Source organism: Antechinus flavipes, chromosome 4 (genome assembly GCF_016432865.1).
Source record: "Antechinus flavipes isolate AdamAnt ecotype Samford, QLD, Australia chromosome 4, AdamAnt_v2, whole genome shotgun sequence".
Lineage (NCBI taxonomy): Eukaryota > Metazoa > Chordata > Mammalia > Dasyuromorphia > Dasyuridae > Antechinus > Antechinus flavipes.
The window spans coordinates 54,992,602-55,011,728 of record NC_067401.1 but is presented as its reverse complement, the minus strand read 5'-3'; the positions used below and the strand labels follow the sequence as shown (position 1 = coordinate 55,011,728).

Genomic DNA, 19,127 nt, shown 5'->3' with positions numbered 1-19,127 from the left:
CTCCAGCAGCAGCCCTTCCAGGGGAGAAAATATTCATTAGAAAAAGAAGCCAAAATGATGGATGGAGTCGGGGCCCAGCTGGGGTTTGGGAAGAGGCTGGGATGAGGGGTATTGATCGCAGCCCCTCGGAGGAGGCGCGGGGGGGTGGGGTGGGGAGCAGCGATCTCAGCAGAGATGCCGCAAACACCAGCTGCCTCAGGGCCACGCCAGGCTCCGGGGCTGGCTGGGGCTCGGAGGTAGCCTTCTGTCATCTTGACAGGTGATCCGGGCCAGCTCCCCCAATCCGGGCATCCCCTCCCATCCCCTCTGCCCGGCTCCGGGGAAGGGGTGTGGCTTCCAGCAGCCCCACGGAGGCTGCCACCAGCGGATGTGATCCTCCCGCCCCCCAGCCCTACCCCGCCCCCTTCGGCGTCCTTCAGCCCATCCTCCCCGCAGCCTCCCCCTGCCCTCTCGGCTGACCCCACCCACCCATCCCGCCGCCCGCCGGGAGGGAGCCTCCGACACGGACGTGGAACTCGGGGGAGGGTCGGCCGGCCGACTGCTGGGCCAAGTAGCCGTCACGAGTGGGGTTACGTGGAGGGGGGAAGGGAAGCACTGGGGAGGGCGCGCGTGTGTGCCGGGAGACTGTGAGCCGGGCCACATTACTCGGAGGCCGGACGACTCGGGGCCGGGGGAGAACTCCGCCGCGAGCCACCGCGCACGTCCCGGGGACCCTGCCTATGAGCAGCCTAAGCATCCTCCCCACCCCTGCCAGGACTACATTTCCCAGCAGGCTGTGCGGGTGGGCGGAGGCGAGAGACAGAGGGCCGTCGGCCTGCGCCACGCCTGCGCGGGGTGCAGGGCGGCCTGTGGGGGGCGTGCCCGCGGTGGGGCGGAGGGGAAGCCGGGGGGGCGCGCGGAGGCGCCGGGGCGGGCGCGCGTCCGTGGCGGTGATGGCGGTGCGTGAACGCGCGGCGGCAGCAATGGCCGCTCTGGAGCGGCGGGTGCCGAGTCTCGATGACTTCGCGGGACAGAGCTGGAGCTCGTGGGTGGAGCGGGCCGACCTGCCCGCGGCCGACGGTGAGTGAAGCCCCCCCAGTGCCCCGGGGCCCTGGCCGATGCCTCCCCTCCCCCCCTCCCGGCCCCCGCCGGCTGAGGGGAGCCGCCGACGGGAGCCGCCGTCCGGCTCCCCGGCCCCCCAAACAAAGGACCCGCCGGGTCCTAGTGCCCGCCCGCTCCGCCGCCGCCGCGCCCCCGGGTCCTAGCGCCGCCCTGCCCGGCCCGCAGCCCACCCAGCTCCGCCGGCCCGACCTCCGCCGCCCGTCCCCGCCCGCTGTACTGCAGCCTCCGCCCGCCCTCCTCTTCTACCGCCCGGCCCCCGCTTCCGCCCCTCCCGCTCCCGCCCCCCGCTTCTCTCCGCTTCAGTCCTCTTCCACGTGTTTCCCACGCACCCCGCTTCCCCTGTTCCCCGTGGCCCCCCGTGCTCGCTCCTCCTCCTCCTTCTCCTCCTCGGCGCCCGCAGCCCCCCGCCGGCCACCCCCTCCCCGACCTCCGGCGCCGCTGTCCCTCCCCACCCCCCACAGACCCCTGACCCTCGCCACTCCGGGAAGCGAGTGGGACAGCGTTGACTTCCCGTGATCTTTGTCTCGGAGCCCCCAGGAGGCACCTGGCCTTGCCGGCCTTTCGGGGTGACAGCGGGCACCGCACCCCAGAAGAAGTTTGCGAGCGTGAGGTGGAGGACGAGACCGCATGGAGCAGTCTCTGATGACACTTGTTCTCTTGAGACGTCTCCCCCGCTCCATCCCCTTCCATTATCCCTCCTGCTTGCACTTGATGGACTTTGTAAAGCAAGAATGCACACCCCCTCTCAAACCCTGCACCCCCATTTCTGGTGATTATATAAGACTGTCAACAATCCACTTAGCCCAGGGTGGGGGGGCAGCGGAGGCAAACCCGGTGGTGCGAGCGGCGGGGAAAGCCCCCGAGTGGGATCCCCGGCCCACCCACAGCCTGCCCTGGGCCGGCGAGGTGAGGACAGGACCATTGTCACGGTTTGGGCGCATTTGGAACCGGAAATAGAATCAGGCAGTTGACTCAGAATTGATTTTTTTTCCCCCAAGGGACAAGGAGGGGGCGTAGAGGAGGGAGGGGAGTCAGAGTAGGTGGGTTGGGGTGGGGGGAGGCTGGACAGGGCTGCCTGGCGCAGCTGAGAGAGGTGGTCATCCTGTGCCCGGAGCTGCCCGCAGGGAGGGGAGGGGCTTGCCCAGCATGGAGGCAGGAGCCGGGATCTGGGCAGCAGGGGCTCTCCGTCAGGAGGTCTGCCTGGTCCCTGGGTGCTTGTCCAGCTCCATGTCTGGAGTGGACTCTCCCGACCCCAGTCCAGAAGGCTGCTGGGCTTTGGGGAGGGCACAGGGCCCCAAGACCGCAGGGGCTTTTTCTGTGTTGGATCAAGGCCGCCTGGGCAGGACCTGGGAGGCCGGGAGGTATCCTGGATAACTTGGAGAATGGCTGCTTAGGGCCCAGGGAACAGAATGTGACAAACGGAGGAGAGAGTCTGAGGTCTGGACTAAAAGTCTCCAGGCTGGAAGTCACGGTGGGGGAGGGAGAGGAGGCAGCCTTTCCTCTTTAAATGGGAAAACATTCCTTCCAGGAGGTGGGATTTGCCCACAGTCATCCAGTAAGTCAGCAATAGAACATGGAATAGAACCTCGTATTGAAAGGAGCTGGTTTTGTCAAGGTGGACGCCCCAAACAATACTGAGCGTCAGTAAACATATGTGGTCCTCCCCCCACCCCCACCCCGAGGGTTCAGGCTCCACTAGCATGGAGAAGAGCATAGAAGAGTCGGGGTCTCTGGACTGGACAGCGGTCACCAGCCACCCAAGCATACTGAGGGGCTGCCGAAGAAGGGAAGTGGTGCTCACAAGAGCTGTGTGTCTCTCTCAGGCGCTGAGCTGGAGGACAGCAACAAGAATGGGAAGAAGAAGTTGGACGCCATGACCCTCATAAAAGAAGGTGGGCCCCCGGGATTTGGGGCAGATTTGCTCGCCTTTCTAGCCCTCTGTGTCCGGATCTGTAAAGTGGTAGAGATTGGCCTGGACAGTGTTGAGGCCCCTTCACTGTCACTCCTCGTCAGAGGAGGCCGGTTTGCAAGCATCGGGTCACGGGGATGATTCCTCATCCAAAGGGAAGAAGTGTGGCTGCCGGGCCCCATCTCACATAGCTCGGGAAGCGAGGGGCCTTCTGGGTGGTCAGGCCCGGGACTTTGGGGGAGACGGAGCGGGAGCCCAGGGTGATGGGCGCACCTGTTGTTGCAGACATGTCCATCTTTGGGCACTGTCCTGCCCACGATGAGTTCTACCTGGTCGTGTGCAACCACTGCAGCCAAGTGGTGAAGCCTCAAGCTTTCCAGAAGCACTGCGGTGAGGGGCTGGTGGGCTGGGAGCATGGGAAGGGAGGGCCGGAGGGGGAGGGAGCACAGGAAGCCATCTGCCCAGAGAGAAAGCAGGGGGGCTGCGGCATGGGATGGAGGGATGACCATACTGCCTGGAGGAAGAGGGTCCCCAAAAGTCAGGGGGTGAGGGCCCAGGACCGCACGCGAGACAGGGACCTGTGAGCAGGAGGTGGAAGGAAGGGGGTGGCCGCTGCCATTCACTCCTGGTTGCTTTGCCCTCTTTTGGACAGAAAGAAGACACGGGCCCCTCAGCAAACTGTATGCACGGGCTCAGGCCTCTGCCACCTCTCAGAAATGCCACGCAGTAAACGGGCAGGGCCCAGCCTGTGGGGGCCAAGGCCCCGCCAAAGCCTCCTCCAAGGAGAAGGTGCAAGGGGGCCGCGGCCGGGCTAATCACCCGCCCGAGAAGGCACAGAAGGACAACCTCTGGTAAGGAGAGGCTGAGGACGCCTCTCGGGCTCCTCTCCAGCTGGGGTAGAGAACGGGTCAGGGGAGGAGGTGTGCCAGCAGGCTGGCTGAGGGCACTGCCCTGAGGCTGAAGAAAGAACAACCTGTCCCCACCCACTCCCTTCTGAGTCTCCAGAAGGCAGAGACCCTCCCTTGAGGATAGTGCCTCTGTCTAGGGGAGGCCTTTTCCTCTCTCTTCAGCCTGTCTCCACTCTTTCCTTCCAGCCTCTTCGTGCCTGTGGTGAATTTGGAGAAGATTTCCAGTCTCCCTAAACCTGATGGACAAGGGATCAGAGTGAATCCCAAGCCTCTGACTCCCCATCCCACTTTCCTTGGCCCACCCAGTGGTCTTACTAAGGATGCCCCTGGGAAAACCCCCCCAGCTCCCTCTTCCAAAGAGCTTCCCAGCAAAGGGAACAACGACTCAGTTCTCATCGAGGGGCCTAGCCCCCAGGCCGAGAGTGGTAGCCCCCCAGAGAAGGAGCCCAGTGTTGCCAGGCTTCAGCCCAAGGCCCACAAGAAGATGGCGCGTGAGTTGTTCTTTTGGAGGCAGGAATGACTAGGTTAGGGTGATTCTCCTCTCCTCTCCTGGAGGGGCTGTCCTTAGCTGTGGCAGGTTGGGGAGTCTGGAGGGAGGCCTTAGTGAGAGAATAGGAGCCACGTGTTGCCCGCCTTGGACCCCTCCCTACCTCCTGCACTCACCGGTCATTTCCAAAGGGAAGAGGTCTCTTTGGCTAGCACAGGTCAGAGCCCTTCGGGGTTACCTTGCTGGCAGCTGAGAGGCTCATACTTTGAACACGACGATGACATGGGCAACGGGATGCCATCTCTCTCCTTGCCCTGCTCATTCCGAGGGTATCAGGTTATTGATTTCCCCTCATTAACTAGTGCTCCAGGCGCAAGATACCGCTTTTATTTCCTGATAGGTGTTGGTCCTACTTCCTCCTGTTTACTTTGGGTTTGGATGCCCGCAAAGGGATCACAGCCTCTCCATTTTCCTGAGTGGAGTCACTGAGTGTCTCCTATCCCCCCAAGCTTGACACTCAGGGAGAGCCAAAGGCAGCTTCAGCCTAAGTCCCATGTTGTTCCTAGGACAGTTGGTGGGGAGACTGAGACCCCCTCACCTGGGGCCGCATGAAGCTATCCTGGGACTGTAGGAGCTGTGCACCAAGTTGAGGCTGCCTGCTCTCTCTCTGCAGGGAAGGAGTGTGATCTGAACAGGCAGTGTGGGGTAGTGAACCCAGAGACCAAAAAGATCTGTACCCGCCTGCTGACCTGCAAGGTATCCCCTGGTGGGGGGGTTAGGCCCAGGCCACGGGGAAGGAAAAGTTGGGGTTGGGGGGTCCGGACCGAGGAGAAGAGCTGGGGAGGGGGCTGTCACTCCAGATTGGGAGAAGACAGAGGGTCAAGCAGGTGGGGGGATGGTGGTTACCTGAGGCCCCCCGGAGAAGTCAAGCAGAGTTGTGTGGCTCATGCCCGACATGTGTCTCGGGGGTCTGGGGGTCCAGTCTGACACTGTGCCCGGAGCACCTGCATAGAGCTCTCTCAAACCTTGTTCCAGATTCACTCAGTGCATCAGCGCCGTGAGGTCCAGGGCCGGGCCAAGGACTTTGATGTGCTGGTGGCTGAGCTGAAGGCCAATTCCCGAAAAGGGGAGTCCCCCAAAGAGAAGAGCCCTGGGCGCAAGGACCTGGGCCCCGAGCGCCTCTCTCAGGAGCTGCCCTCCTCGGCCCAGGCAACGGCCGCTCTGCCTGGCAGCACCTTTACAGCCAGGGCCAAGCAGACCTACCCCTACTGTACACTGCCTCGGTAAGGGCCCGGCCCTACTGCGGGATCCCCAGGAGAGACCTAGAAGATGGGGGGGGGGGGCAGGAGCCTCTGGGGACACTCAGCATCTGCTGCTGGCTTCCCGGGGTCAGCCCACTTACTTTTCAGAGATTGTCAATTTAGGTGTACTCTCACGGGGGCAGGGGCGGGGGAGCAGAGATGGGAGAAGCTGTGAAGGGGTCCTGGTGAGGCGGCCCCTCACCTGGTCCTGGTATCCAGGCTGATGGTGGCTATCCTGGCTCTGTCATAAAGGGTCCTTTCTGAGGGAAATTTCTAGAACTTAAGAGTTGGGCTGGGAGCTGTAGGGGATCAGGCGGAAGGGCGATAGACCCCTGTATTTTGGGAAAGAAGCATGGAGCCCATTGCTATCTTGGATGAGGCCCCTTTGGAGTTCTGTCAGATGATCAGACCAATCCTGCTTTTGAGAGGGACAGGCCCTATAAGGTGGGTGCTCGGTGCCTTCCCTCCTCCCCTCAGGGGCTCCTCTTGGAGCAGCGGAGTGGGACACATTCGCGTGTCAGGACAGAGGCACCTGGCTGTTGAGGAGGCCCAGCTTTATGGGCCGGGGAGAATGGAGAGGGTTTGCTGACAGGAAGGGCACTGGGCTTTCTGGGAGTGCCTTTGGAGCGGGGCTTTGGAAGAGGCCTGAGAGTGTCAGGGCGTCCGGTGTGGACAGCGGGGCGGAGAGGCTGCTCCTGTCCCCTCCTCTGCTGGCTTGGGGAGCTTGTCAGTGCCAGGCGGGCTTTTAGAGACCCGGCTCCCATTCTCTCTGGCCCTTCTAGGTCCCGGGTCTCCTCGGAGAGTGAGCTAGATGACGAAGGCCCCTGTGGCGGCGATCGAGACCCAGGCCTATTTCCCTTCCCTCTGCCTCGGGGTGGGGCCCAGGCTTCCAGCGAGGAGAGCGAGGAAGAAGTAGCGCCCGATGATTTCCACCATGTCCCCGACTGTCATTATGCAACTCGGCCCCCTCGGCCGCAGGCGGTGAGTGCAGGCAGCGGGTGGTGGGCCTTCGATCCAGGGCACTGGCTGTGGAGTTGAGCCAGCCCTCCCAGGGCCGTGGGGTTTGCCCCTATGAGCTGGGTCTTCCTCTTTCCTTCTGCTGCCCGGTCCGCATTCTCTCCTTCCACAGTCAGGGAGCACACGCGTGCACGTGTGTGTGCCCGGGCCGCCGTGAGGGCACAGGCCCGCTGACTGCCCCTTCCTTTTATGACATCTAGTTCTGCACCTTCGGGAGTCGGCTGGTGAGCCCTGGCTGTTACGTGTTCAGTAGGCGACTGGACCGCTTCTGCTCGGCGCTCAGCTCCATGCTGGAGCGGCATCTCAGCTCCCACATGTGGAAGTAAGCCCCCGTTGGGCCCCTGGGAGAAGCCGGGTCGGAGGTTCTCTGGGCCTCCCCAATCCATCTCTAGAGATGGTCTCAACCAATCGCTGCCATTGTTCTTCCCAAGGAGCACCTGAGTTCTCTTGGGCTTGAATTAGGGGCAGAGCGAGAAGCAGGGAGGGAGAGGCATGGGAACAGGCTGGAAGAGCAGGGAGGGGGCCTGGCCCTCCCCTCCATACTGCTTCTGCCTCTTGCCAGCAGGTGGCAGCAGAGCTTAGCATTTGTGTGCCTCCTGAGGTGGGGGTGGGAACCTGGGCTCTGGGACTCAGGCCGTCCTCTTCTTCTCCACAGGAAGATCCCGCCAGCCGCAGAGCCCCCGTCCCACCTCCTTGTCTCCCCCCCACCTGTTCCCCTGAGCCCTTCCTCGGCCGGCACCTGCCCCCGCCTTTCCGGCCCTGGTCACAGGCCCCCCTTCCCACCCTCTGCGCCCATCACCAAGGACAACCCGGCCCCTGGCTACCCTGCAGGCTCTCCCAGCGTGGGGGCCGCCTGCAGCCAGGCAGAGTGCATGGGTGGGAGTCAGGCCATCACCTCGCCGCTGCCTGCCAACACTCCTTCACCCTCCTTCAGTAAGCTGCCTCCTTCCAAGGCCAGCAAGCTGTCCAAGGGCAAGGATGGGACTGATGTGGAGGCTCCATCCCGCAAGCGGAAGTTGTCCCCTGGCCCTGCAGCCTTCAAACGGACCTGTATCCTGGATCCTCCTGGGAAAGGCAAACCCGCGGGCTGCCGAGCCCTCCCTGCCAAGACTAAGCCAGCCCTGGGCATAGGGCTCAATGGGGCAGTGGGACCCCGGGTGAAACGGGCAGGGCCCCTGGACTGTCGGGGCTCCCCACATGCAACCCCAGCACCCGTCAAGGCCTCCCAGCTGGAGAACCGGGGGGGAGCTGGCCATCCAGCCAAAGCTCTACAGCCTAACTGCCTCTCTGAGGAAGAGGCCAAGAAGAGGAAAAACCTGGCCACCTACTGCCGGCCAGTGAAGGCAAAGCACTGCCCCGCGGGGCCCCCAGCGGCCGACGCGGCCTGCTCTGTGCGCAGGAAGAAGCCCAGCCCGGCTTTGGGCTTTGAGGAGAAGTGCACCACCCTGAAGGTACCGAGTGCGCTGGAAGGAGGGGTTTGGGGCGGGGGACGACCAGATCGGGCCCTTCCTTGCCCTTTCCTGTTGGACAAATAATACAAGGGACACTCTCGTATGGGCAAGAAGGGCAGATGGACATGGAAGGGGAGAGGGGCAGGAAAAGGAAGGATTAGAAAGGAGAAGCAACATGGATTCCCAGGGACTCTGTGGAGAGGAGAGAGGGGGGAAATTGGGTTGTTCCAAGATGTAGTCTTGGTTTGGTGGGCCCGCTCTAGCTCTAGAACCTGGCACAGTAGATGGTGCTTTCCACCTCCTGTCATGAAGGTGGGTGCATCTCTGGGATCGGGGCTGGCCCTCTCTGCAGTGACTGAGAATTGCCTCAGTTTCCTTGGGGAAAAAACACCTGGGTTCTAGGAACTTGAGTCATCCTGGGAAAGGATGGAAGCAGCTTGGGCCATCTGGACAGCCTGGGTAGCCCAGAGAGGGTTCAGGAAGGGCTATCTGCTGGTAGATTTCCTTCTGCGGAGGACGGCCTAGCTTAGCCCAGAGTTGTCAGGCTGCCCAGGAACTTGGAGATGACGCGTTCATGGCACTGTGTGTCTGTGCATCTGCATCATGTACCAGACCGGGTACATGGCAGCCCCATTGCGCTTCTAATACCAGAATCGGGATTGTTTTCAGGAGGAGGGTGTGTGTGTCTGGGGATTTCTGCTACTACACTCTGGTCTTCCCGCTCCCTTCCAGCTTCCCAGCTTCCCAGTGTGTGCCCACTAGTTCAGGCTTTGCAGAAAATTCTTTGGAAACCTGAAAATGCTTATTATTCACCCAGAGGATTTCTGGGTAAGAAGGGAAAGTATAGACTCCTCAACTCTCCTACCAGGTCTGTCTTCTTAGGGATAGCGGGAGAGGCAAGACGCAGGAGCCCTTGCCAAGGGCTGGTGGCCACGACTGGGCATCATCAGGTTTCCTTAGGCGGAGTTGCCGCATTCAGGTTCCTGCATCCGTCTCCTTGCCCGGCTCAGGGCTAGGGAAGGACAGGCTCTCCCAGGTCAGTGCTGCTCTCCCCCCCACGGGTCTTTCTTGCCTCTTGTCTTCCTGCAGTCAAAAGCGCATTAATGAGAAAGTGCCTGCCCACCGCAACGGAGCTGCCAGCGCCTCCTCCCTCTCCAGGATCCAGGCCCCAGGCTGCTGCTGCTGCCGCTTTTTATAACTTTATATTATTTTTTTTAAGAAAAAAAACTATAAAAATACCTCAAGACTGTCTCCCTGTTCTGTTACTGCCAAACATTCTCACGACAAAACAGAAAAGGGAAAAATGGAAAGATCTTCTTCCCCGTGTCTGACCCCTTGGGAGGTGGGAGCACTAAAAGCAGCCAGAGATGGGGTTCACCCCACTTAAGAGATCTCAGGGGTTCTCCTTGGAGGGGTGTGCTAGGGACAGGGTTGATCACCTGGCTGGGCTACCCCTCCCCCCAGCCCTCTTGGGTGAGGTTTTCCTTTGGGGCTTTTCCTTCCACGCTGCTGCTAGACTGGGGGGTGGGGGGGAAGCTGCTCCCGGCTCTCCTTTGCCCCGCAGGTTCCTCTCGGGATGCCTTTGTCAAGTGTCTGGGGAAGGCCCATAGCCTGGGGGTGGCTAGTGGTCAGGTGTCTGGGGAAGGCCCGTAGCCCCGGAGGTGGCTAGTGGCTCCGATCGCAGGGACGATGGACAGACGTGAAGTGGGGGGAGGGCAGCCAGAGGGATGTAGCATCACTGGGGGCGGCCCTCGGGGCGAGAGCTCAGGCCGGGGGGCTGCACGGAGTTGCGCTACCTCAGTGTTTGGAGCTTCGGAGCCAGGGTTTGCTAGGGGAGATGTGCCGGGACCCCTAAGCGGGCTCCCCCCTGCTCCGGGTCTCCTTTGGAGGGCAGGGCGGCGCACTTCTGGGATCGCGGGAGTCTCCCCAGGGCGCCAGGGGGCGCTGCTGGCGACACCGCTGCGCCGCCGACCGCGTCCCGGGGGAGGAGCCGCTCCCGCCGCGGTCCCTGACGCCACGCTCAGGAACCCGGAAGCGGCGGCCCGGCGGCTGGGAGAAGCCGGCCTCCTGCAGCGCGGCCATGCAATCCCCGGCCGTGGGGCCCATTCTGCTCTCGTCTTCGGCCGCCGCCAGGGAGCCCCGGCTGGCCCGCTGGTTGCGCTGTGGCAGCGGTATTCTGGCGCATCTGGTGGCTTTAGGCTTCACCCTATTCCTGACCGTGTTGTCCCGACCCGGGACCAGTGAGTAAGGGTGGAACGGAATTGGAAGAGAGGGGCGGGGCCGCGGAAGAAGGAAGGACCGTGGGGCGGGGCTAAAAGGCGAGGGGTGGGGTAAGATAGATTCCTTGGGGCGGGGCTAGGGAATGAATGAAAGGCGGGCTTCCAGTGGGATGGGGGTACAGAGGGAGGGACGGTGTAGGGGAGGTTCTTGGGGGTGGAGCTAGAAAATGAATGAAAATCAGGTTTCCTGTGAGATGGGACCGGGGGAGGGACAGGGCAGAGCCGTTCTTTGGGGGCGGGGCCAGAGAATGAATGAAAGACAGGCTTCCATTAGGATGAGGCTAGAGAGGAAGAGACTGGACTAAGCAGGCTCTGGGGCGGAGCCAGAGAATGATCGAAGGACCAGCTTCCAGTGAGTTGAGGTCAGCGAGGGAAAGTCAGGGCAGAGCAGCTTTGTGGAGGCGGGGCCAGAGAATGAATGAAGGGCTGACTTCCAGTGAGTTGGGGTCAGAAAGTGAGGGGCTGACTAGGTCCTTGGGGGCGGAGTCGGAGAATGAATGAAAGTGAGAGGCTTCCAGTGAGAGGAACAAGAGGGGCTGAGCAGATTCTTGGGGGCGGAGCCAGGAAATATTTGAAGGGTAAGACTTCCAGTGGGGCAGGGCTGAGAAGAGGAGAGCAAGTTTCAGGCGGGGTGGGACTGAGGAAAGAAGGGTCTCCTGGAAAGTGAAGGGTCTGGAGTCCTTGACGTGGGAAGAGAATCTGTTCAAAGACCTGGGAATGTTAATATTCTGGGAGGAGGAGATGTGGAGGCGGGACATCTGCGAATGTTAGGCTGCCACGTGGTGGAGGGGTTCGGCTTGCTCAGTAGTGCCAAGGGATCCAGAACCATGCGGGCGCTGCTTTGGGTAGAAGTGGCAGAAAACATGACTTAAGCTTTATGGCATAAAGAGTCGGGCTGTTCAGAAGTGGAACGGGTTGCCTGGCGGGGGGAGGTCCTCCTCTTGATGTCATTGGGCAGAAACTGGATGACCACCTGTCCAAATTCCTTTTGTGCAGGGCTTGGGCTAGTTAAAACATTCTAACTCAAATTCAGTGATTCTGAAGGGAGGGCTACCCTCCCAGATAGTGAGGGAGGAGGGCATGCTCCTGAGGGAGGGCCTGGAAACCAAGGGTTACTTGGGACAGCTTCAAGGTTGTGGAACTAGAGAGAGGGGACTGCATTTGGGAGAAGACAAATTCTTGGGGATGAGATCTAGAATGAAGGAAGGACAGGGTTTCAGGGTTGGGGGGGCGGGGATAGCATGGGTCTAGAGAGGGAGGAGTGGGACAGGAAAAAATTCCCTAGAGTAGGTATAAAAAAGAAAGCCTGGATAGCCCCTGTAGGGTGGGGTTAGGGAAGACTGGACATTGGCTCCCTGGGGTAAAGAGGGGAGAGAGGGGGAAGAGAGAGAGAAAGAGGGGGAAATGGAGGGAGAGAGAAAGGGAGGGGGGAGAAAGAAGGGGGGAGAAAGAGAGAGAGGGAGAGAGAGAAGGGATGAGAGAGAGAGAGAGAGTGTGTGTGTGTGTGTGTGTGTGTGTGTGTGTGTGTGGAGAGAGAGAGAGAGAGAGAGTTTGGGGGTGGGCGGTGGGTTCTGGGTTTGGGACCAGGGAAAGGTATGGGTAGAAACAGTGATAACGAAATGAGGCCGGAGAAGGAGGGGCAGACCTTAGAGATTTGGCTTGGCCATTGATGGGATGGAGTCATAGAAAGGGGTGGGTTCTGAGGAGCTGGGTTAAGGAGGGGAGGAGAAAAGGGAGGATAGGGTCCTGGAGATGAGGCCAGAGAGGGAAGGGCAGGCTCCTGGGGATACGGGTAGAGGACTTTTTTGAGGACCGAGGTCAGTAAGAGAGGCAGGAGGAGGGCTGCTTGAGGCCTGTGTGCTTATTCGGAGTGTGGTAGGGAAGAGTATAATATCAGAAGAAAAGTATGAGTTTGGGGGAAGTGGTTAATGCCAAGCAACCTCCTGCGAAGGGCAAAGTTCTCTAGAGGGACAGGGTGGGGAAAGATCCTGATGTGAACTGGAGGCCCAGCCAGGAAGACCCAAGCAAGAACCCTTGGGTACTAAGGCTGGAGAGAGCTTTAGGTGGTTCCTTTTTACCCCTGTATCCTCAATCACAGTTGAGCTAGAATCTCTTAGGAGATGGGCTCCTTTGGGATGAAGAGATAGCCCTGAGATACAGAAATGGAGCCGAGTGGCTCTCAGCCTGTTCTTTTTGATTTCTAGGTCTCTTTTCTTGGCACCCTGTATTCATGGCATTGGCGGTGAGTTTACATTTCTCATCCAGATCCTTTCCTTTTTGCTATGGATTGTTTCCCTAGATCTCTCAGCCTCCTTTCCTAACGATTGGGAGCTGGAGTAATGGTCATTTGGTACATGGAGTTATGAAAACTGGCCTTATAATTTGTGCCCACTTTTGGGGGCAGTGAAGTACCCTCTGTGTCCTCTCCCCTAGTGGGTGGTCATGCTGCGGGCGTCAACAGTCTGGTCTTTTTCCCCAGCAGCCAGATTATAGGCTGTTTTGTCTTCTCGGTTAGGTGACCCTTTCGTCCCTTCCGTTTTTCCTCCCGGAGTGGGGGTCCCTCTCTACCCCTCCCTTTGTCCCTTCTTTCGGGGAGGCCGGGCTATTTAAGACGTCCTCGTTTATATTTGCAGTTCTGCCTGTGCATGGCTGAAGCCATCCTGCTCTTCTCTCCTGACCATTCTCCATTCTTCTTCTGTTCACGCAAGGCCCGCATCCGACTGCACTGGGCAGGGCAGACACTGACCGTCCTGTGCGCTATCCTGGGCCTGGCCTTCATCATCTCTAGCAGGACCCGAAGTGAACTGCCCCACCTTGTGTCCTGGCACAGCTGTGTGGGGGCTCTGACGCTGCTGGCTACCCTTGGGCAGTCTTTGTGTGGGCTCGGCCTCCTGTGCCCCCGGGCAGCCAGGGTCTCTCGGGTGGCTCGCCTCAAACTCTACCACCTGACTTGTGGGCTGGCGGTCTACCTGATGGCCACACTTACCGTGCTCCTGGGCATGTACTCGGCATGGTTCCAGGCCCAGATCAAAGGGGCCACCTGGTACCTGTGCTTGTTCCTGCCTGTCTATCCAGCCCTGGTGATCATGCATCAGATCTCCAGTGCCTATTTGCCAAAGAAGAAAATGGAAATCTGAATCTGCACTCCTACCTGGATCTCCTCCTTCTCCCTTAGCCCCCAATTCCCCCGGCAGTTACTTTCTTCTTCTGTGGCTTTTCCTATATTATTCCTCCAACCCAATGAGGCAACCTCATATTTTAGGAACTCAGATTGCTGTTGGGTGGTGACTGAAAAGCCCAGAAATAGAATAACATCAGAATTGGGTGGAAGAGGAAGATGATAAGGAGTAGAGAGCCTAGACCCGAGTTTGAGGCCTTTTGGTCGGGGCATTACGATGAACTGGGGTTCCCTATAGTTGGTTGAGGTTATTGAGGGGCTTTATGAATGGAAGCTATTGATAGATGCATATCCCAACCTACTGGAGAGACACGGTGGAGGAGTCAGGAGTCCTGGTTACTCCTCCTTCCAGCTCTTCACAAACTAGCTGGGGGGCTTTGGCTCAGCTTTCAGGAGCTGGGGAGGACCTCCCCTTCCTCACCTCTAGTTTGAGGGCATTGTATCAGACTATCTCTAGAATCAGTCCTTCTGTGAGGTTGACTTTGAGGATGGCACCTTTGCCCTCCCATAACACATCCCTTGGTGCCCTCATCTTAGAGACATCTTCATGGGGCCTGCACCATGGAGCTGACCCAGGGTGGTCATTCTTAGGTTAACTGGGGCTGCCTTCACTGCAGAGGAGTGTATACAGGGGGCCTCTTCTCAGGTATAGAGTGACCAGGCTTTGTAGTTGGCAAAGGACCAGGCAGCTTGGGGCCATTTGAGATATTCAAGGTTCCAGATGGTGAAGCACTAGAGTCACTTTAACACTTTGGGTGGGGATGGGGATTAGAAAACTCAGCCATCTCTTTCCTTGGTGGGCTTTGACACCGGCTAGCCAAAGCTCATCCACCTTGGTTGGGACAGGAGAACTGGGCACCCTCTTAAGGGCAGGTTTCAGAGGAAGCAGCCTGTGCTCAGCCTTGTTAGGCTGGGTCCTGGGTCTTGCTGGGTCTTCTCTTTCCCCTTAAGTACCATCCCTAGGAAAGGAGGGTGATCCCAGAGGTATCTGCAAAGTCTCTTGACAGGAGAGGTTGGATTGACTATTTAGGGGTACCAAGATGAATGGGTCAGTTTGTATGGATGCAGTGTATCCCCTCCTCTTCCTCTCCTCATTTTTTGATACTTCCTTAGACCCTATCTCTTGTCACATTGTATCTTGGATGGTCAGAATTTGGGCCCAGGTTCCTGGTGGATTGAATTTAGTTCTAGGTGCCAAGGGATAGGTGACTCTAAAGAGATCTGGTTGTGGTTTCCAGGCCTTTTCTTTGTGTCAGGGTCCCTAACTGGCAAACTATGGTCACTTAAGAGGTCTGTTTTAGTCTGTCTTATCCAGATGGGACTGAGCCCTAGAGCAGGGCAAGACTTTGGGGAAGTCCATTAAGAAGGGACTGCAGGAGGAGTCCAGAGGATTCCCCGGGAGTGCTGGCTTTAACGACCAGAAAAGATCTGGGGTAGGAACTTAGTCTAGGAATAGTGGGTCCTTGGGTCTGGGGACGAAGTTCTCAGACACCTGCCTGGCAGGTGACAGTGCCCAGGACGGTGCAGCAGCAGGGTGAGAAGGAAGGATGGAAAGGCCCACAGAATGAGCCAGAGAAGGGCAGGGGTCCCCAGGCCTAGGAAGTGGCCAAGGGACCTTCTGATTGCTGATCAGCCCGGGATGACCATGCAGGTGAGCTGGCTGCGGAGTTGGGCTCTGTCCCTGGCAGCCTTTATGTTCTTCCTGCTTTCTACTCCCTTCTACTGTGGGAATTTGTGGGGGAACCTTAACTTTGCCGAGCAGAAAGGGAAAGCGTCCTCTACAGCTTGTGTTCTGCATCTGTGTTGGGACAGGGAAGTTATGGAGGCAAAGGGAAGGGAGGGTTCTTGGCTACTGGACAAGCTGGCCCCCAGCTCTCCCATCTCATTGCCCCCACTCTTCTGAGCTGGGCTGGCAGTGGGGACCGAGTCCCACTCGCTCCCGCCAAAGGGAGGCTGTGGCCCAGCGGGCTGGGCCTGAGAGCTGAACCCCGGCACTGCACTCGAGGCTGAGCCTGCGGGGTGGTGTAACCCCCCAGGTGGTGAGGGGGCGGGCAGGCGGGGTGCTGACAGCCAGCCGGCAGTTTGCGGGGGCCGTGCCAGCTGATGTCTATTCCCGGCCTTCGATGAGGAGAAGCCTGTTCTGCGAGGGGACGGGCCCCAGCTGCCGCGGCCTTCCGGCGTCCCCCACCCCTGCGCTCTGCACTGGCCTTGGGGAGCCAGGGACTGGCTTGGGAGGGAGCCTGCAAGGGCCTGTCTGGCCGGCTAGCTGTCATGTGGACCGACCATCACCAGGGGGAGCCCTCTTCCTTGGCAGAAGTCACCTCCCCCCGCCCCCCTTTCCACCTGGCTTCCCAGCCAGCCACAGCAGCTGGACCTCCATTAGCCCTCCGTGCCAGGGCTCTGTCCCTCCAGCTGGGATGGTAGGAGCTGCCGGCTGCTTGTCACTCCCTCCGTCACCCCCCTCTTCTGCTTCCTCCATCTGGGAGGCTTGTCTTCATAGAAGGAGGCAGAAGCCCATGGCCGACCACTGTCCCCTTGACTGGCCATACTCCGTGACTGGGGAAGGCTACTCGTTATAATTTTAAGTCAGAGTGCTTGGATTTCCAAAATATTTGCATGCCATTTGCACAACTTTGCATATTGGATCCTTACACTCTGAATCTCTGGAATAAATTTGTAATTTGGTTTAAAGTTAATATTAAGGATACTAGATGTATAAAATTTAAATGTTTTCGAAATCAAGCCATTTAATTTTATTTTGGATTAAGATACTTCCCTTCACAGTGCTCCTGGCTCCCTCATACAGTGGAGAAGAGAATGGGAGTGTGCTCCTGGCCCCCAGGCCCTCCTTCAAACCTTCTTCCCTGCTCTGAGCTGTGGGAGAATCCGCTTCCCCTCTCACTTCTGTGACCCACCACTCTCCCATCTGAGAGCGCATCCTCTTCTCCCTGCCCTCACCCTTATTCCTAGACCTGCCTTATGCCCTTTCTCCCATTTTCATTCTTTTGCCCTCCCATGCACAGATTCCGCATAGCTTCTTTTTGAAACCTCAGTGTGGGAGATCCAGGCCCCCCTTCCCTGAGACAGCTGGCTGCTGTGCCAAGGTCTGCTCAGAATTAATAATAATCATTAGCTGACATGGTGCCGGTGCCTCTCAGCTCCAGATCTCTAAGCACTCTGAAGGCTGAGTCAGGCAGCCCTTATATCTCCTCCCCGCCTCCCCCACCCGCCATGGGATGGTATCTTGGTGGGAAGGAAAGGAGGAGTCTTATCTCCTAAGGCTTTCATTGAGGAGTCTCTCCTTTCTCAAGGGGAGGATAGAATGCTGGTGTCCTACAGGGGCCTCCAAGACAAGGCATAGACAACAGCGGTGTAAGGGTCTGGCTCAGGCTGGTTGGTGTCTGAATACCCTAGCCCTGGCTTTTTTGAGGGCACTTCCTTCCAGAGCTTAGGGCTGTTTGTTTGATGTGTGTTCTCTGGTGGGAAGAATGGGACACCCCAACTCAGACCTGGGCTCTGCCACCGAACGACATACGTAACTTCAGAAAGTTTGGGGAGAAGGAGGCAGGTCCAGTGAAGAACTCATTGGATTCAAGTTCTGAAATTCTTGCCACTTACAAGTCACTTAACAAGAATCTGTAAAAATCATCTGTAAAATGGGGATATCTTGTACTACCTACCTCATAGAGTGGTTGTGAGGATCACATCAAATGATGGATGTGAAAGTGCTTTGTAACTGTAAATGCCATGTGACCATAAGCTGCTGTAACAGATAATGAAAGCACTTTAAAAGACATAAAGCACTATCCATGTATAAAATGGTGGTATTTGATCATTCTCGTCCTTTTGCTGCCTCTATGCTCAGTAGGTACTCAGGTAAGTGTTTATTGCGATATTGGGAATCTTCTGAAGGTCTCCCAAGTTCCCCTTTACAGGAGGGGCCTTTTCTATCCAGGGACCCAAGACTTCTTTCTTGGGTTGTTGTTTCATTTTTCCAGCCTCACGCTGTTGGAACCTGGATCACAATCCTATTCTTCCCCAAAGCTTTCTATTGAAATTAAAAGGGGGGAGGGGGGGGAAAGCAGTTCCATTTGCATTAGGGAAAGAATAATTTCCATTCCATTTGTCTTCGAATAGCCAGTAAGTCTGCCAGGGCTAGTAGAAGCAGAAGGGCTAGAGTAATACAGCAGCAGAGAGACCCGAGTATTCATTTTTCATCCTAATTGTTTCTCTCTGTCCCGGGATCCAGGAATGAAACTGTAGTTAGGCATTTTGGGCAGTGCAGTCCTTGCCAGCATGGGACATGACATGAACTGGCGTTCAGCTGAATGGGCTAATGTTGTCACCAGAGCCTGTGCTGGAGCCTGTAATTGTTTAGATAGCCAACAGGGGCTGGACTAATTTTGGAGACTGGCACTGAGCCAGAGGGCACAACTTGGAGAGCAGAGAGCGCAAACCTCTGTCTGGAGAGTCCCTGGAACGGTTCTAGTAGACCCGAAATTTGTGTCTAGGAGCAAAGACCAGGATTCTTTTCATCTCCTTGGCTCCCCGTCAGAATTTCCTGGAGCCAAGTTAACTTTTTTTTTCTCCCCGACTCTTCCCTCTAATGTCACTTAGAGTACTTTGTCTTATCAAGGGACCTCATTATTGTTTTCATTAAGTAAAGGTGAGTGTACCCTGATCTTCTGGACACAAAACCGATTCCAAAACTGACCTACTGCTGTAAGGGGACCACGGTTAAGCACAGTTAGGCTGCACACATATGCTCGTGGCCAAGTTGACAACTTCAGGGGAATAGCTGAGGAAGAAGCAGTCCTAAGCACCCTTGATTTAACATCTGCTAGGGGCCCCACGTCCATCTTGGGTAGTGGGGGTTGGTCATTACCAAGTCTGTTCCATTCCCTCACCATGACAGGACTTGTCCTGTTTTATTGCCACAATCCTAGCACCGTGCCCTAACCCTTAATAAATGCTTGTTGGATTGGAATTAATCTCTTAAAATTTCTACATTCAACACTGGCTTGCTTTTTGGGCAGGCACTTCCCTCTAGGCCATGGCTTCCAAAGGCAAGAGCCGAGCCAAAGCAAGGCTGGAAGGCCAGGGGCCGGGGGGGGGGGGGGGGGGGGGGGGAAGGCAGCACAGGGTCTTCGTTCCGTCTCCAGCACTTGACCTTTTTCATCTGACATAGGAATGATGAAGAGGCTTGACTTTGGCAGATGATTTAGCTTTCCTCTCAGTACCCTGGAGAGGGAGAGTTCAGCACAGGCTTAAGAGCTCACCGGGGCCAGTCCAGAGAAGCTGCCAGTCCTGCTGCTGGGGCCTAAGCTTTTTCTACATTGTGGGTGGGAGGAGAGAGGCTCTCCTATTGGTTTCCTGGGAAACAAGATAAGCAATAAAGGGACTGCAGTTGCAAAGAGGGAAGGAGGAGTTCATAGATCAGGCTGGGGAGAGAGGAGAGCAGATTTCTGGCTGGGAGACTCCGAGGACTCTTAGCCT

The 19,127-nt window shown here is 57.9% G+C and overlaps 2 protein-coding genes across 4 annotated transcripts; both read left to right on the top strand.

The window, feature by feature from the left end:
• Window positions 1-906: 906 nt before the first annotated feature.
• On the top strand, window positions 907-9,425 carry ATXN7L2 (ataxin 7 like 2). 2 transcript variants are annotated; one of them, XM_051993140.1, is made up of 11 exons: window positions 907-1,059; window positions 2,925-2,993; window positions 3,296-3,400; window positions 3,663-3,861; window positions 4,105-4,409; window positions 5,079-5,161; window positions 5,441-5,688; window positions 6,489-6,687; window positions 6,924-7,045; window positions 7,379-8,174; window positions 9,264-9,425. In XM_051993140.1, exons 1-11 carry the CDS (start codon window positions 933-935, stop codon window positions 9,276-9,278), a joined length of 2,268 nt encoding a protein of 755 aa, XP_051849100.1. In that variant the 5' UTR covers window positions 907-932; the 3' UTR covers window positions 9,279-9,425. The 2 variants fall into 2 exon arrangements, with proteins under 2 accessions (XP_051849100.1, XP_051849101.1); XM_051993141.1 differs by lacking the exon at window positions 907-1,059 and adding an exon at window positions 1,904-2,007.
• An 84-nt stretch (window positions 9,426-9,509) lies between these two features.
• On the top strand, window positions 9,510-17,450 carry LOC127559387 (probable transmembrane reductase CYB561D1). Of its 2 annotated transcripts, none has more exons than XM_051993143.1 (3): window positions 9,510-10,414; window positions 12,658-12,695; window positions 13,087-17,450. In XM_051993143.1, the coding sequence occupies exons 1-3, from the start codon at window positions 10,255-10,257 to the stop codon at window positions 13,588-13,590; spliced, it is 702 nt and encodes a 233-aa protein (XP_051849103.1). In that variant the 5' UTR covers window positions 9,510-10,254; the 3' UTR covers window positions 13,591-17,450. The 2 variants fall into 2 exon arrangements, with proteins under 2 accessions (XP_051849103.1, XP_051849104.1); XM_051993144.1 differs by having other exon boundaries at window positions 10,344-10,418.
• The last annotated feature ends 1,677 nt before the right edge of the window (window positions 17,451-19,127 follow it).

Coding starts and splice junctions, on each gene's coding strand:
- ATXN7L2 (XM_051993140.1), top strand. CDS start 933: ATGGCGGTGCGTGAACGCGCGGCGGCAGCAATGGCCGCTCTGGAGCGG. Junction 2,994..3,295: donor CATGACCCTCATAAAAGAAG/GTGGGCCCCCGG, acceptor CTGTTGTTGCAG/ACATGTCCATCTTTGGGCAC. Junction 4,410..5,078: donor GGCCCACAAGAAGATGGCGC/GTGAGTTGTTCT, acceptor CTCTCTCTGCAG/GGAAGGAGTGTGATCTGAAC.
- LOC127559387 (XM_051993143.1), top strand. CDS start 10,255: ATGCAATCCCCGGCCGTGGGGCCCATTCTGCTCTCGTCTTCGGCCGCC. Junction 10,415..12,657: donor GTTGTCCCGACCCGGGACCA/GTGAGTAAGGGT, acceptor TTTGATTTCTAG/GTCTCTTTTCTTGGCACCCT. Junction 12,696..13,086: donor CTGTATTCATGGCATTGGCG/GTGAGTTTACAT, acceptor TTATATTTGCAG/TTCTGCCTGTGCATGGCTGA.